At 52.7% G+C, this 14684-nt stretch overlaps 1 protein-coding gene across 3 annotated transcripts in view; it reads left to right on the top strand.

Moving 5' to 3' along the window:
• The first annotated feature begins 200 nt into the window (after window positions 1-200).
• SYNPO (synaptopodin) overlaps window positions 201-14684 on the top strand; it is a 30689-nt gene continuing 16205 nt past the window's right edge. The window contains exon 1 of one of the 3 annotated variants that reach the window (XR_010022670.1): window positions 201-965. Coding sequence is in view for 1 of the 3 variants with exons in the window: in XM_063087538.1 (XP_062943608.1) it covers window positions 11164-11224 (61 nt within the window). In the remaining 2 variants the exon portion in view is untranslated. Of the gene's footprint in view, window positions 966-1122; window positions 1148-11159; window positions 11225-14684 lie in introns of those variants that run through there. The other 2 variants (XM_063087537.1, XM_063087538.1) reach the window with 2 other exon arrangements.

A 14684-nucleotide genomic window follows, 5' to 3' on the forward strand; every position in this document is an offset into this window, starting at 1 on the left:
CTTCAAAATTGTTGGGGGGTATGGAGAGTGCTTGTTTTCAGTCCTGTTTCCAAGCCCATCGCCCCCCCTCCCATGGGGGGAATGTGGGAACCGACTTCTGATAGCATGCCCACGAGACTCCCATGCACACTGAGCAGTGCCACAAGGCTCTGCGCAGCTCAGGCTGAATGACATTTAGCTCAATGAAAAGTTGAGGAACGGAAGCCCCAGAGAGGCCACACAGCACCCTGCCCTTGTTGCTGACCCACTGTTAAGTGAAGGGACAGTAGCAGGCTGGTGGGGAGGTGGCAACCCTTCTCAGCTCCCGTTTGCCTAAGTCCTACTGAGGGACACAGTTATTCTAGTTACCAGGGCTGAGGAATAGGGGGAAATATAGGCCTGAGGGGGTACAGCATCCGGGTCTGAAAGGAAATGGGATGGGAGGCGATGTCTGCTATGGGGACAGACTCACAGAGGTTTAAAAGGGGGTAGTGGGAGGGATAGAAAAAAGAGGGGGAGACGAGATGGATGGGGAGACTGAAAGAGACTGGGTGGGACAGAAAACAGAAGGATAGACCTAGAGCAGAATATGATGAGGAAACGGAGAGACAGACAATCCAGCAGCAAAAAGCGAGGCATGGCGAGAGGAAAGGGGGGGAGGGGGGGACCCGCCTAGAGCCGGGAGGCCCAGCGGGTGGAGGAGGGAGTCGCACCCCGAGGGCCGGGCTGGGAGGGGCGGCGCTAGGGCCCCGGGGAGCGGGCGGCAGGAGCGCGGCTCGCCCGCCAGCCCGGCGTTCCCGGCTCCCGGCTCCCGGCTCCGGGTCCCGGAGCAGCCCGCTAGGCGGTGGCGGCGGAGGCAGAGGCTAGCAGGGGACGGCCGGTGCTGAGCGGGCGCCCGGCGCGGGGCGGGGCGCACTGACGGACGCGGCCAGGTGTGCCGAGGCGGCGGCGCCCGGGAGCTCGGGGACCGCGCGCTGCGGCTGGAGGTGAGTGAGGGGCTCTGGCCCGGCAGGGGTGCGGGCGCCGAGACAGCCTCACCCCTTCCCACCTGTGCTGCTCCCAGCGTCGCCCAGGAGAAGGTGGCATATTTGGGCTCCAGTCCTCGCACGCGGGGTGACCTTGGCCAAGTCGCTTCTACATTCGGGGCCTCAGTTTCCCCATCTGTACGGTGAGGGGCAGGAGGGATGTCGAGGGTCTCGAGCAGCTGAGGAGTGGGAGGACGCCCTGACGCGGGGAAGCTGTTCTCTGAGGCTGCGCGGGGGCTCCAGCACTTGCGCCCCTCCCCGCAAGCGGATGGCGGGGCCGGGGCAGCCCTGGGCTCGCGGGTGGGCAACAGCCCAGGGTCTGCGCCCCCAGCCCGCTCTGGGAAAAGTTGGACCAGCTAGACCCAGGGAAACGGCGGGTTGGCCTCTGCCCAGGATTGACCAACATGGGCGCTACGGGGGCAGCAGGAACGGAGTGTGCTGGGCCCGCGTCCCCCGCCCCCGTTCTCGCGGGTGGGGCGCCGGCGTCTGGCTGTGCGGGCGAAGCTGGCAGGACACCGCCCTCACACCACCAGGGCCACCGGGCGCAAGCCCCACCTGGGAAGTCAAGGCCTTTACTGAGTGCCTTCAGGGAGACGGAAGCTGTCCTAAGAGCTCCACATCGCCAGCAACACTGGGCCCATTTGCCGAAGTGAGAATGGAGGTCCTAGGGGTGAAATGAGTGGGGGGTGGGGCTCCTTTCTAACCACTCCACTGTTGAATCAGGGGGCTCCATCCAGGGCCCCGGCAAGACCTCTTTGAAAACTTCGGGGAAGAGGTCTCCTTTCCTCCCCCTACGTCATTCTGTTATGGGCTTATTCTGGATGGGGACAGGGACCTCACTGTGTTCCATGTCTGGGTTGTCTAGAAGGAAGGGACAGGAGCTGAGAAGGAAGCAGAGTATGCCCCATTCCCCACTGCCCACCCTATCCCGAATGGCAGGTGGCACTGAAATAAACCAACTTGCTGTGTGATCTTGGAGCAAGCCCTTTGCTCTCTCTGGCTCTCAGGGAGAGGTTTGGTAGGGTGGCTCCTGAAGGTGCAACTGCATTGGAGACAGTGGTGCTGGTGGTGGCTGTAGGGACAGTCAGAGGGTGCCCCACCCCCTGTCACACTGTAAAGTGGAGGGTGAGATAGGATGCTGATGGGGAGACTAGGGTACACTGACTGGGGCAAGGGATTGGAAACCTTGCTGGTGCCAGCCTGCCCTGTCACTAAGCCCAGGCCTGGCCCCCATCCCATGTTGGGGGCAGAGCCAAACTGAAAAAATGATTTGCTCCTCCCACGACTTACAATATTACCTCAGGCAGTAGGATGAGACCCTTCAAGGGAGCTGAAAATGGCCTGTTTGCTTAGTGGGGATGTCCTCTGCCTCTGTCTGCATATGAAGTCTTGGATTGGTTCCTCCTCCTCTCTGGTCCTCAGTTTCTCCATCTGTACAATGAGGGGGATGGACTAGGATCATGCTAGTTTAATATTCAGAAAACTTCCCCCCGGTAAACTGTTTCCTGCTGTGTTGCCCTGGCTTACAGCTTCCCCTTTTCAGGCCTGCCCCCACTTTGCAAGCCATTGGCCACCCCACTCCCCCAACTAGCACCTAAACTTAGCTGTGGTTGTAATCAGCATTGACATGGTTAAAATAAGGCCTTTAATTCCATCCTTCCCTTGTCAGCTGTTGCCCTTATCCACTCCCTTTCCTCTAAGGAGGGGAGGGGGTGCCAACCTTTGGCATTTAGGTCCCTGGTCCTGGCTGATCACTAGACTCTTCAATCAGCATTGTATCCAATCTCTGATTTTAGAGTTGGGGAGACTGAGGCCAAAGAGGGGAAGAGATTTGACCAGGGTGATTCTGTGGGTAGAAGGCAGCAGAGCCCCCTCTCCTTGGGAAAGAGCAACTTTTTGATAAGTGGGAGGGGGTACAAGTGACAGTGGAGCATCTGGAGAGTGGGGAGGAACATAGGAGGAGCCTCTTCATCTCCTCTCCATCTCTAGTTGTGCCCCATCTCCAGGGCTGATGTGTCCCTCTGAGCCCACTTCACAGCTCTGGGAGGTGGGCTGGGCAGGGTCAGCACACCCCCTCCACCTTGCCAGGGCTGCCCTCCCACAAAGCTGAACATACCTCCAGGCCTTGGGGCCTGGCCTGGGAGGCACCTTTTCCTTCAGGGCAGCTCCCAGGCTTGCAGACATGAGCTCATCGGAGCCACTGGTGCCAGGAAGGGAGGGACTGAAGAGAAGCATGCAGGGCTGCCCAGATTGGGGCACCCCTGGCCCCTGGGGAAGTGGAGGGGGCACTGTTGGCTCTGGCCCCCATTGTAGTGAGGAGGCAGGGGCAAGATAGGCCAGCTCAAGGTCAGCTGGGGAGGGGCTGGGGACAGGCCCAGTGCCCTGGGCTGCAGCACTAGGCTGACCTCTGCCACCCACTCGCTTGCTGTGTGACCTTGGGTGAATCCTTGCCCTCTATGGACTTCAGTGTCCCAGGCTAGCAGTAGGGTGGGGTGGGTGCTTAGGTACTGGGGTTATAGTAGTGCACAAGACAGACAGGTCCCTCCCCTAAGGAGCTTGCATTTTAATTGGAGAAGCAGACAAGAAAAAAGGAAGCAAATAAATCAGCAAAATAGTTTTGGATAGATAAAAGTGGCATGAAAAAAACGTCATGCTGTTAAAATGGAGAGCAATTAGAGGGGCTACTTTGGGTTAGTAGCTAGGGAAAGCCTCTCTCAGGAGGTGACATTAGAGGGGAGACCTGAATATTATTTGAAGGAGTGGTCAAGGCTTCCTGGAGGAGGCATATCTGGAACTGGGGCCTAGAAGAATGGGAATGATTTAGTTGGGAGGAAGAATGTTCTAGAGGATGGTAAATGGCCTAAACTAGGGTTGGGGAAGAGGGGTGGCTTTTGGGACGGCAGACCCAAAGCAGGTCTGCTTGAGATCTGGTCGGAGGGCTGGCTGGGCCTGCCTGTGTAGAGGCTCTGCTGAGTTAGATGCGTGCGTGCGTGCGTGCGTGCTAGTGTGTGTGTGTGTGTGTGTGTGTATGTTCAGAGTCCTTTGTGAACTGTCCCTGGACATTAGGGTTCAATTGCTACTCAGTATGGCCAGAGGAGGAGTCAACATGGTAACAGACTCCAGGCCCTGTAATTCCAGAAGCTTACAAAAGCCCTCTCTCTCTCGAATGAACTCTTTACCAACTGGCTGGTGCCTGAAATTCCACCATCCTAGCTTCATCTTTTCCACTTGCAGAGGCAGCATAGTATAGTACTGTGCTGACCCTGCCCCAACACTACCATGCCCAGCCTCCCTGGGATGCTGCAGGTGGGGCAAAATTCAGTCTACCCCTGTGTTACTTGCTTCCGGCATGACTAATACACAGATTCTGTGGTTGGATCTCGGGGTTCCCCTCCTGGCTAGCTGGGAGGTCTTAAGTATGTTATATAATCTCTCTGGGTTTCTGTTTTCTCATCTATAAAATACAAACAATAATCGACCCTATCTTGTACTGTCGTTCTGGAAATTAAATGAGATGATGATAAGTGCTTTAAAAAAGTGAGTTATGACTTATGAATAGTATTATCATGTTTGACCTCTGTTAAAATAACATCGCTCAGAATTGTCATATCTCACTATAGGTTACTTTTTGACGTTTGTCTAGGAGAAGGTTTTGACAGTGGGAGAATGGGCACAAGGACAGTGGAAAATGGCCTGGACTGAGCTTCAGGAATGGATGCTTGAACCTCCAGTCTTAGTTAACTGGCTGGTGGTCTTGGACAAATCACTTGCTTCCTCTGGGTCCCAGGCATCAGTTCTGAGCTGCTATGAAATGAACTAGTAAGGATCTGAGGGGATCATTAGTGTGAAAGAGCTCAGTAGACACCAAAAATATGGGTCAGCAGGAGGGGCTGACACTGTGGTGTCAGGGGCCAAGGAAGGGGGTGGGCTGGATGAGCCCCACGGATAGAAAAGTGGGCACACCTGAGACCCCTGCATCTAATCCTCTAGAATGAAATCTCTTGGAGACTAGGAGTGCGTGATGGATAAAGGAAATAGCTCTTGAAAAATAGTTATTTATTGTTACTATGTGCCAAGAGTGTTCTGAGTTCTTTGTAAGTCAACAACTTCATGAAGTAAGTACTATTATCACCATTTTACAGATGGGAAACTGAGGCACAGAGAGGTTGGTTAAGTGAGCTCCTAAGGTCACACAGATGGTAAGTGGCCAGATTCAATCCCAGACAGTCTGGCCCTAAACACTGCATGATTAACTATTGCACAACATGGTCTCTCCCACTTTAGAGTGTCAGAGGCTCAGAGTGGCAAGCCACTGGCCCAGGAATGCACAGCATTTCTCTTTGATCCTCATCATCTCTGTCTCTTGGTCCTGGAAGGAGCAGCCTCACTGGGCCTGGGGTCCAGGACTCTGAGATTGCCTCGTGAACCAGCTCAGCCTCTTTTCTTCCCTTCCCCTGTTCCCCAGGTAGTAGGTCAGGGAGGACCAAGTGTGCCTTGTAGGAACTGTGGGATGGAAGGTTCTGCCAGGATGTAACGATGGGGCCTTGTTAATGTCATGGAGCTTAAGTGGATCCCAAGTGCCTGAGCTGTGATAAACTCCCATGCAGTCTGGCACACCCCATCATTGTGTATATGGGGGAAACTGAGGCCAGAGAGGCCAAGCTGGCCCAATGTCACACAAGCAGGAGAAAGCCCTTCATCCATGGGCCTCCTGTCTTGCCTTCTGGGCTGCTTAGTACTTATGGGCCCCATAGGGAGATGTGAAATTGGAGATCCTCCCACTGGTCCCCAAGGTGGTCCTGGCCTCAACCAGGACACAATTCCCAATATAGGCCCTTTGGGAGGGCACATGGAGTTGGGAGATGGGGAGGGTGCTGATTAAAAAATAAACTGTGTCACGTGCATGGGGACAAAGCAAGCCACCACCCAGCTGGAGCCAGTTGGCTCCCCCATGCCCAGCTGCCAGGCCCCACTCAAGTCCCTGCTGGGGCTCCGCCCACCCCACCCTGGCCCTGCGCCTGAGGCTGAATGCTCCAGCCTCCCATTCTTTTCCCTCCTCCATGCCTGCCCAGCCTCCAGGCAGATGGTGCTCTCACTGAGCTTGGGTGGGCCTGAGGCTCAGCTGTTGGCTTTATACTGTGCCAGGGGGTCTGGTGTCACCATACTCTGGCTGTGTGGACTTGAATGAGGCCCTTTCCCTCTCTGGGCCTCAATCATTGACAGAGTAATGCTGTCAATTAAAACTCTGTACATCTTAAAGCCTTTCTCAGATTCCTTCTCTCATTTAGACCTGACAAACAGCGCTGGAGACCCCATTCAGAGAGGTGATGTGACCTGTGAAAGCCACTCAGCTGGGGAGCAGCAGAGCAGAGGCCTGTATATGCAGATAATCTTGTAAATCCCAGTGCTGTACAATTTCTCCCAGTGAGCGAGGTCACTGGAATCATGGAGGCAGAAGGCTTTGCAGTAGTGATTGAGCAGTGTTTGATTCCTTTGTTTTTTCACTCAGTCAGCATGTTTATTGAGCCCCATCTATGTACTAGGCATGGGGGCATGGACACAGCCAAGATCCCTGCCCTGCGGGGGCTGGGAAGACTGACATTAAAACAAATACTGATGCAATTACAAATCTAATGAAAGTTTAGAGGAGGGGCAAAGGGTGCTGTGGCAGGGGAATGTTATCTCCTAGGGCTGGGAAGTCCTCCTTGAGACCTGTAAACAGACCCAAAGGATGAGAAGTGTGGTCAGAAAGGCACAGCTGAGGGGGTAAGGGAAGAAGGGGTTCTTGGCAATAGGAGCAGCTAGTGCAAGGGCCCTGAGGTGAGAACGTGCTTGGCATATTTCCTGAGCACTTGAAGGAGGGCCAGCATGGCTGGAGTGTAGGGAGGGTGAAGCACCCGAGGGGAGCTGCAGGTGGGGTCGTGGACAGTGGGCTGCTCATGCAGGGCCTGGGGCCTGTGCAGGGGTTTAAGGCGGATCCCAGGAAGGAGAAGCATTCCTGGTACTGGTCTGGGAAGTTGGTCTTATCTCCTTTCTTTTCATCTTTCCCTTGGGTGCTCATCTTGATAGTGCTATCAGTGGGCCCCTCCACACTCTCCCAGCCGCTTCATGGATGACTGAAGGCAGAGTGCATGGGGCCGTCTGGTAGCATCCGCTCCTGGATCTCATTTGCATTTTCAAGGCCACCTGATGCATCCTGCCTTCAAGGAAGCCTCTGGTGGTTTAGCAAGACTTGAATGCAAGCATGTTCTTGGGTAGAAGGCTGCAGCCACTTGAGCTGAGTGCCTCTGTTCAGGTGAATTCTTATTTCCTTTTATTCCTTGTGGTAGTCTGCACCCCACGAGGTTCTGCTTTTGCCCGAATGAAGGCTTGCCCCTGGACCTTTTTCCACTGCCTATAATGGCTGCCTGTCCTCTACTCCACTCTGAGCACCTCCATTTAACCCCTAACCCCCCAGAGCCAAAGCCCTGGATGGCAGTCAGGAGGCTTGTGTGTGAGCCAAGCTCTCCTCTATGCTCTTGGGCACTTCCCCTTTCCTCTCTGGGCCTCAGTTTCCCCATACGTTTCATAGAGAAATACTCTAGTTTTTCTGTACTCCAAGTATTGCTCATGAATGCAGTATTAACATCACCAGGAAGCTTGTTAGAAATGCAGAATCTCAGGCCTCTCCCCAGACCTCCTGAATCAGTATGAGCATTTTTGCAAAATCCCTGAATAATTCCTGTGTACTTGAAAGTATGAGAAGTATTGCTCTAGCTCAGTCATTTTTAAACTTAAAAAATAAATTAATTAAAATCTACAGACTCTCCTTTCCTCTCCAAAGTTTTACGTATCAAACACGTAAGAGGGGACCCACCCATTCTATGTTTATTCATCCCATGACAAGGAGGGGGAGGAGCACGGGGGTACAGGCTTTATTAGGATGGGCATCAGAGGGGAGGAGGAAGAGATAGAACAGTCAGGGGAGGAGGTGCCATGTTCTTAAGCCTCTCCTTTATCCCTCGAGAACTTCTGACCAGGTGACCTCTAGGAGCCCTTTCAGCTCTGACCTCCAGGGTCCTCTGTCTTATGGGTTTGGAGGGAGGGTGCTTGACAGTCCACAGCCCAGTGACGTCTTTCCCTGCTTGTCCCCATCTTGGTGCCCTGCCCTTTTCCCTTTGGAATCCCTGAAAGGGTAGCTGGTGCTATTCTTAGCATGATAGGGTGGTGAGGAGAGGACATACTAGTGCATTATTTATGCTTCTGAGTCAACAGGATTACGTTCAGGGCTCCCAGAACATAGCCCTCCCAGCCTGGCCTTCATCACTGCCATGGCAGGCGGATCCACTATGTGCAGATGGAAGGACATCTTCCCAGGACCCATAACCTATCCCTTCTGGCCCTGACCATCCCAGCCCTCAATCTGGGAAATGGGTCATGAAATACAAGGTCAGCTAGGACTAGGAGAGAGTTGCTTTGGCCATATCATGTCATGTCTTCTTTTAGCACATTTGTGTTTGGGCACATATTACAAGCAGGAGGTGTGGATGAAATGGGGTTCCTTCCCTCTAGGAACTCACACTTTAGCCAGAGAGTTAACAAGCTTTGTCATCACAGTAGCATAGAGGCCAGGCCTGATGCTGGGTACTTTGCACATGAGAGAGCTGATCCGTGCAATCACCCAGCAGGGTAGGAATTAGGAGACCCCTTTCCAGAGGGGAAAATGAAGCTCAGCATATACAAGGCTTGCTGAAGATCATCAGAGCTGGAGATCAGATTGAACTCAGATTGGCTAGAGCAAAATGACCATTTTAGATCAAATGGAAGCATGTAGCGTTAGGGTTTGGAAATCCTCTCCACTGCCCAGTGAGAGGGACCTTATGGCTGAAAGGAAATTAACTTGTTGAGGTTGTCCAATTCTCAGTGAACCCTCAGTTACTGGAGAAGTCATGTGTACACAGAGTTTTCAGAAAGCTGTAATGGAAGGACAGTTACACTGTAGCTGGAAGTCAAAACCTTATAGGATGTAGGGATAAAGCCCCAAGGTGGCATGTCTCAGGAAGCTATGCTGAGGTCTCTGGCTGGGAGCCAAAGACTTGCATATTGTGAGATCCTGGGCAGGTCTGTTGGCCTTTCTCTGCCCCAGTTTTCTAGTCTGCTCAGTCTCTATCTCTGGTGGATGAAAAATGCTAGGAAAACTATGAAAGTGTTGTACATAGTCAAGGAATGGTATATAAGTCCTAGATATAATTATATAAATATATTTTATTAAATGCAGTTTTTGTAAACATATGGAGTCTTACCATGTGCCAGGCTACATTCTAGCCATTTTCTTATGTATTAACTAACTTATAATCTTACTTAAAAATCATGGGATCTAAAGCCCAGTGAGTTCCCAACCTGGCTGTACACCAGAGCCCCTCAGGGAAACTGTTATAAAGTGAGCATTCTGTGGTACCACTCGTCTGGGGTGGGGCCTGGGAATCTGCATTTTGAACACATTCCCTGAGGGATTCTGAGGTACCTGCAAGTTTCTGATCTGGGCCAGAGAGGGGAAGCGACTTGCCCAAGGCCTCACACTGAGTTGGAAACCAGGTCGAGACTAAAATCCAGCTCCCAGTCTGGTTCTTCCTCCTACTCTTCGGTTGCCCCTTGAACACCCTAAAGGAATGAAGCTGTGGATGACTTTGGTGATGAGCTAGGATGCTGGGAGTGGCTGCTAGCATGTGCAGTGCTGCACTAGGCATTTTACATGGCATATTCCATTTAATTGCAGCAGGGGTAGGAAAAGGGACATTCTTCACAGCAACATGATCCCTTGAAACATTTGGGCATCAGGTGGCAGATTTTAATGTACCCCTAGAAAAGGGAGACTATGACTGAGGTGCAGAGATACTGGAGAAGCACCATCGGTGCTTTTACCATCCTCCAGTAGCATGTGCCCTCGAGGCAAGAGTTGTCTGATAACTCAGTTACCTGAAGACAGGGAGGCTGGGAGGAGAGAGACACGCACCCTCCACAAGTTATGTACATGATGCACATACATCAGAGCCAGTCTTCCATGTGAGTACCATCTGCCTCCGTGTGCACACCTGTGAGTGCTCAATGTGCACGTACTGTGTGTCTGTCTGCCCTATCAGTTGTTGTGCATGCGTGCTGGGGCGTGCTCTGCTGCATGTAGTGCAGGTTTGAAGCAAGTGGCACCTCTGTGCGTGGGCATATATGCAAAGGAAGATGTGCTGCTGTTGCCTGGGGCCTCTTCATCATTAAGAAGCTATTGAGAAAGCATGAATGTTGCAGGCGTGTGTATGCTAATGGTTGCAATGCAAGTGGATCTTCAAGATCCCAAAGGACAGAAGTAGAAGGGGCATTAGAGAAGATACTTTCCTTATTCATGTCTGACCTCCACATTATGTGCACCATCCTCACACCTGCCAGGCATGACCCTGCCTCAGGACTTTAGCACTGGCCATTCCCTCTGCCTGGCCACTCTTCCCCTACTTAGACATGCATATGCTTCACACCCTCACCTGCTTCAATGCTTTGCTCCATCGTGTCTTCTCAGTGAGGAGGACTTTGATGACCATATTTACCTTGGCAAACCACTCCCCACCCCATGCAGTCCATATATCTCCTGTCCCTGCTTTATTTTTCTCTATAGCATTTACCACCTGACTTGTTTATTATCTCACTCCCTTAGAGTACAAGCAGAGATTTTTGTCTTTTTGTCTTCCTGGCTGTGAACAGTGCCTGGCCTTTAGTTGGTGTGTGATAATGTTGGTTAAATGAATGAATGCATGTACTACCTATACTTACTTTCTTTCGATTGTCTAATTTTATCACTGAAATATCTACTTTAGCCCCTGCCTAAGCAAAAATATACCTGAGATCACAGATTTGGTGCTTTTATTATACCCCTTTTCCAATACGCTTTTGAAATTTACATAACTGTTAAGATTTTCATATCAGGGCACCACCTAAAATCCTTTTTGCTTCTGCTAAAGGTGTGGGGGCACCACACTCTGGGAATCACTGGTCCAGTCCAATCCCTCCTTTGAACAGATGGACAAACAGAGGCCCTAGCCCGATGTCTGACCCAAATTGTCACTGGAACCAAATCTCCTGACCTCCAGTCTTCTTTTCTTTTGTAGTTTGAGGGAAAAGGGGAGCGCAGGACTGGATGATTCAGCCTCTCCTCTGGCAGGAGATTCCTCCTGCCGGAGGAGTACCAGACACGCCTGGTAATTGGTGAATGGCAGGGGTGGGGCATGGCCGGGTCAGCAGCCTCCAACACCTGGAGCCATGGTGCCCTCCCAGCTGCAAGGGCCAGCCGGGCCTAGGCTGCTGCTTCCCTCCCAGGAGTCTTGGACCTGGGAACTGTTCCTAGGGGGCTTGGGATTCAAACATGGCTCTCTCTCCTACCCTACCACACATTTTCTAGAGATTGACACTGGGGTCCCCTGTGGAGAGAGAATGCTGTGAGTAGGGGTGGGGATGGGTTGGGCTGTTCCTGGTTGTGAGCAGAAGAGCAAGGGCAGGCCCAGAGTGGGCTGGTGAAGAGAGGGAGAGAGGCAGAGAGAACCCAGCCTGGTAGTCATGCAGAGGTGGGTTTGTGCAAAAGGCTGAGGTTAAAATCCCATTCAGGTGTGCATAGTGCTTTATAGTTTACAAATCATTTCTGCAACTCATTTGCTCAGCAGCTACTCTGCAAAGCAGATATTGTCATCCATGTTTTACTGATGAGGAAGTTGCGACTCAGAGAGTGACGTACTAAAGGTACCCCAGCAAGCTGAACGGGATGCCTTGTTGAGCCCTAGATGGGAGGGGAACAGGCTGTACCTTTCATTGGATTTGGTAAAGGAGGGCTGTCTGGGGGAGGAGCAGCCAGGCTGCATGGATAGGGGAGTGAGAGGCAGGTGCTGGACAAGTCCACTCTGGCCTAATAATGGTTTCAAGTTACAAATGTTTCTGAGCCTCAATTTCCCCATCTGTAAAACAGGGATAGCAACACTCCTTTCCTCACCGCTTGTGAGGATAAAATAAAACATGCCTTGAACATCAAAAGTGCTCAGTAAGCAGCCACTTGAGTAATGAAAATGAGTGCGAACGGCCCCTGACAAGTTTGCCCACGGTGACCACTTGCCAGGAGGGATTCCCAGCACTGCCTCTGGCGGATGTGAGCGAGCCTGAGGCCCAGAGAGGGTTAGCACCACCTGGGGGATCCAAGAGGGGAAGGGGGTAGGTTTCTCGGTCACAAAGGCTCAGGCTGGTGCTGAGGCCTCTAGGGGAGAAGGGGCAGCCGATAAACCTCATGCCCGTGCCCGGGAGCTCCCGGCTCCGTCTGCCGTTTACCCCGTGTGCTGCTTACCCCTTGCACACTGTGACTCTAGCCTGCTGGGGCTGTCATTATCATTCCTGCTGCGTTTTTTCTCCCCAGTTATTTATTTTTCTGTGAGGAAGGAATGTAGGGAATTTACCACAGGGCGCTGGCCTTTGCTTTCGGCTGAGCAGAGGCCTCTTCTATAAGAAGGAAGCAGCCCAGACAGATGGCAGAAGGCGGAGGAGGCGGAGGGTCCCGGCTAGTTCTGTGGCCCCAGCTGTGGGACCGTTATGTAACCCACCCAGAGGCCCAAGGCAAATACCATGGTGTTCCTGGTCTCTGGGCATGGACCTTGTAACGTACATAGCTTCCGTAGAATTGTGCCTGGCTCACCCCATTCACCCTCGGCCTCAGGGCAAGTCCAATGAGCGAGTCCATCTGTCAAAGGTGCCTTTCTCTCCAGCTGGTCTTGACTTGGGGTAAGGGGTTAGGCATAGAGGAATGAGGTGGGGATTACCTTGAGCCTTCCAGCCTCTGCTGAGCTGTCCTCATTGCTTGGAATGCCTCCTCACCTCCATCTTTTAAGACCTAAGGCATGTGCCATCCCCTCCAGGAAGCCTTCCTGGATTGCTTCACCCTAATTCATCTCTCTCTTAGGCTCTATGTTCTTCCGGTGCTCTATGTTTTCCTGAGACTTCATGGAACATTCTGCCTCTTAGGTCTAACACCGATCTGACGTTTCATCTCCCTCTTTACCCACAGACTTGGTGCTCCCTCCTTCCTTTTCCCTCTTTCCCCCAGGAACCACCCTCTAGATCTTTGCTCTAGAATCCAGACAAATCTAGAATTGGCCTCCAGGAATAGATGGTGGAGCAAAATGTGAAGCTGGATGCTTTGGACTGTGGGAGCGCTTGCCCTTCAGTAGTTTATTTAGTCAGCACTTCTTGAACCCCTTCTGGGTGATGGCCTGAGCTGGGTCTTGGGGCATTTAGAGAGGACAGAGACCAGCTCAGGCCCTAGGCTGGTGCAGGGGTAAGGGAAAGGGCTGCATCTTTGTGGAGGGCCCAGGATGTGCCAGGCCCTGGGGTGAGTAGTGGGGATCCAGAGATGACCCAGGCCCTGCCCTGCCCCTCTTCCCTGCCCTGGCTCCTCACCTTTTGTCTCCTGGATTATGTGTTTTCTCTGGAAGGGTGGGGTGTGACAGCCCTTTTTTTTTTTTACTCCAGAGGCTTCCAAGAGGGTGACACAGCAGGAGGGGGCTTGGAGAGCAGGGCTGGCTTACCAGGGCTGGACTGGGAGTGGGAGCCTGGGCTCTCTGTGGACCTGCCCCTTCCTGTTCACTGTATACCTGGGGCTGAGCCTGCCTCTTTCTGGGTTACCATTTCCACATTTCTGAAAATCTACATATTATAGATTAGTGATTAGGCCAGTAGAGCAGGCAGGAGGGAGTCGGTGGCTCCTGCCTCCTGGCCAGGACCCCGCAACAGGGCCCTGGCCAGCCAGCAGTGAGCAGTGCTTGTGGCCTGCAGGGACAGCTGCCAGCCCAGGCCTGTGCTGACTTGAGAGCCCTCATCTCAGTTTCTTCCCAGCCCACCCCCCACCTCTGCCCTGCCTGATCCAGACCCACTGCCAGCGGGAAGAAACCAGGAATTTGGCCAGGCCTAGCCTCCTTCCCCTTGGTTTCTGAGTTTTCTCAACCCATTGTTTCCTCCGAGCCCCACTCCTACTCTGAGGCCTCTGGGCCAGGCTGAGCAGAGGAGGAGCACTGATCCAGGAGTCTGGATGGATGGATGAGGGCTTCCTGAAAGAAGTGGCAGTTGGGCTGGGCCAGGGACAGTGGGTGGGGAAAGGGAGTGTGCTTTGTGGGAGGAGCTCTCCAGAAGGAAGGCTGTCCAGGTCTGGGATCAGTCAGACTGCCCAGGCTCCGACTCTGCTCTGCCCCTTGCTAGCTGCGAGACCTGAGGTGAGTTAGCTAATTCTCTGTGCTTCGTTTTCCTCATCTATATGAGGATACGGAACCTCCTTTATGAGTTGCTGTGAGGATTAAATGAGAAGAGGCATGGGAAATCCTTAGCAGGGCAGCATCTGGTGCTCCTAATATGTTGGCTATTGTTATCCTCATCATTGTGATAATGACTTCATTATTATTCTGCAAGCACCTGTTGAAGATGTGGGGGGCAGAAGGGAGGAATACAGAAGTGAAGCAGATGAGGCCCCTTCTCTTGAGACTCTTGCACTCTGTGGGGGAAAATAAGACCCCAACCCTGATTGCTGCAAAGTAAAAAACATTGGGAGGGAGCATGGCCCACATGATGAGCCCTGGACTGGGCATTGGGCCACCCGGGTTTGATTCCCAGTTCTGCCTCTGGTTGGATGTGCAA

This window comes from Cynocephalus volans, chromosome 2 (assembly GCF_027409185.1).
Source record: "Cynocephalus volans isolate mCynVol1 chromosome 2, mCynVol1.pri, whole genome shotgun sequence".
Taxonomy (NCBI): Eukaryota; Metazoa; Chordata; class Mammalia; order Dermoptera; family Cynocephalidae; genus Cynocephalus; species Cynocephalus volans.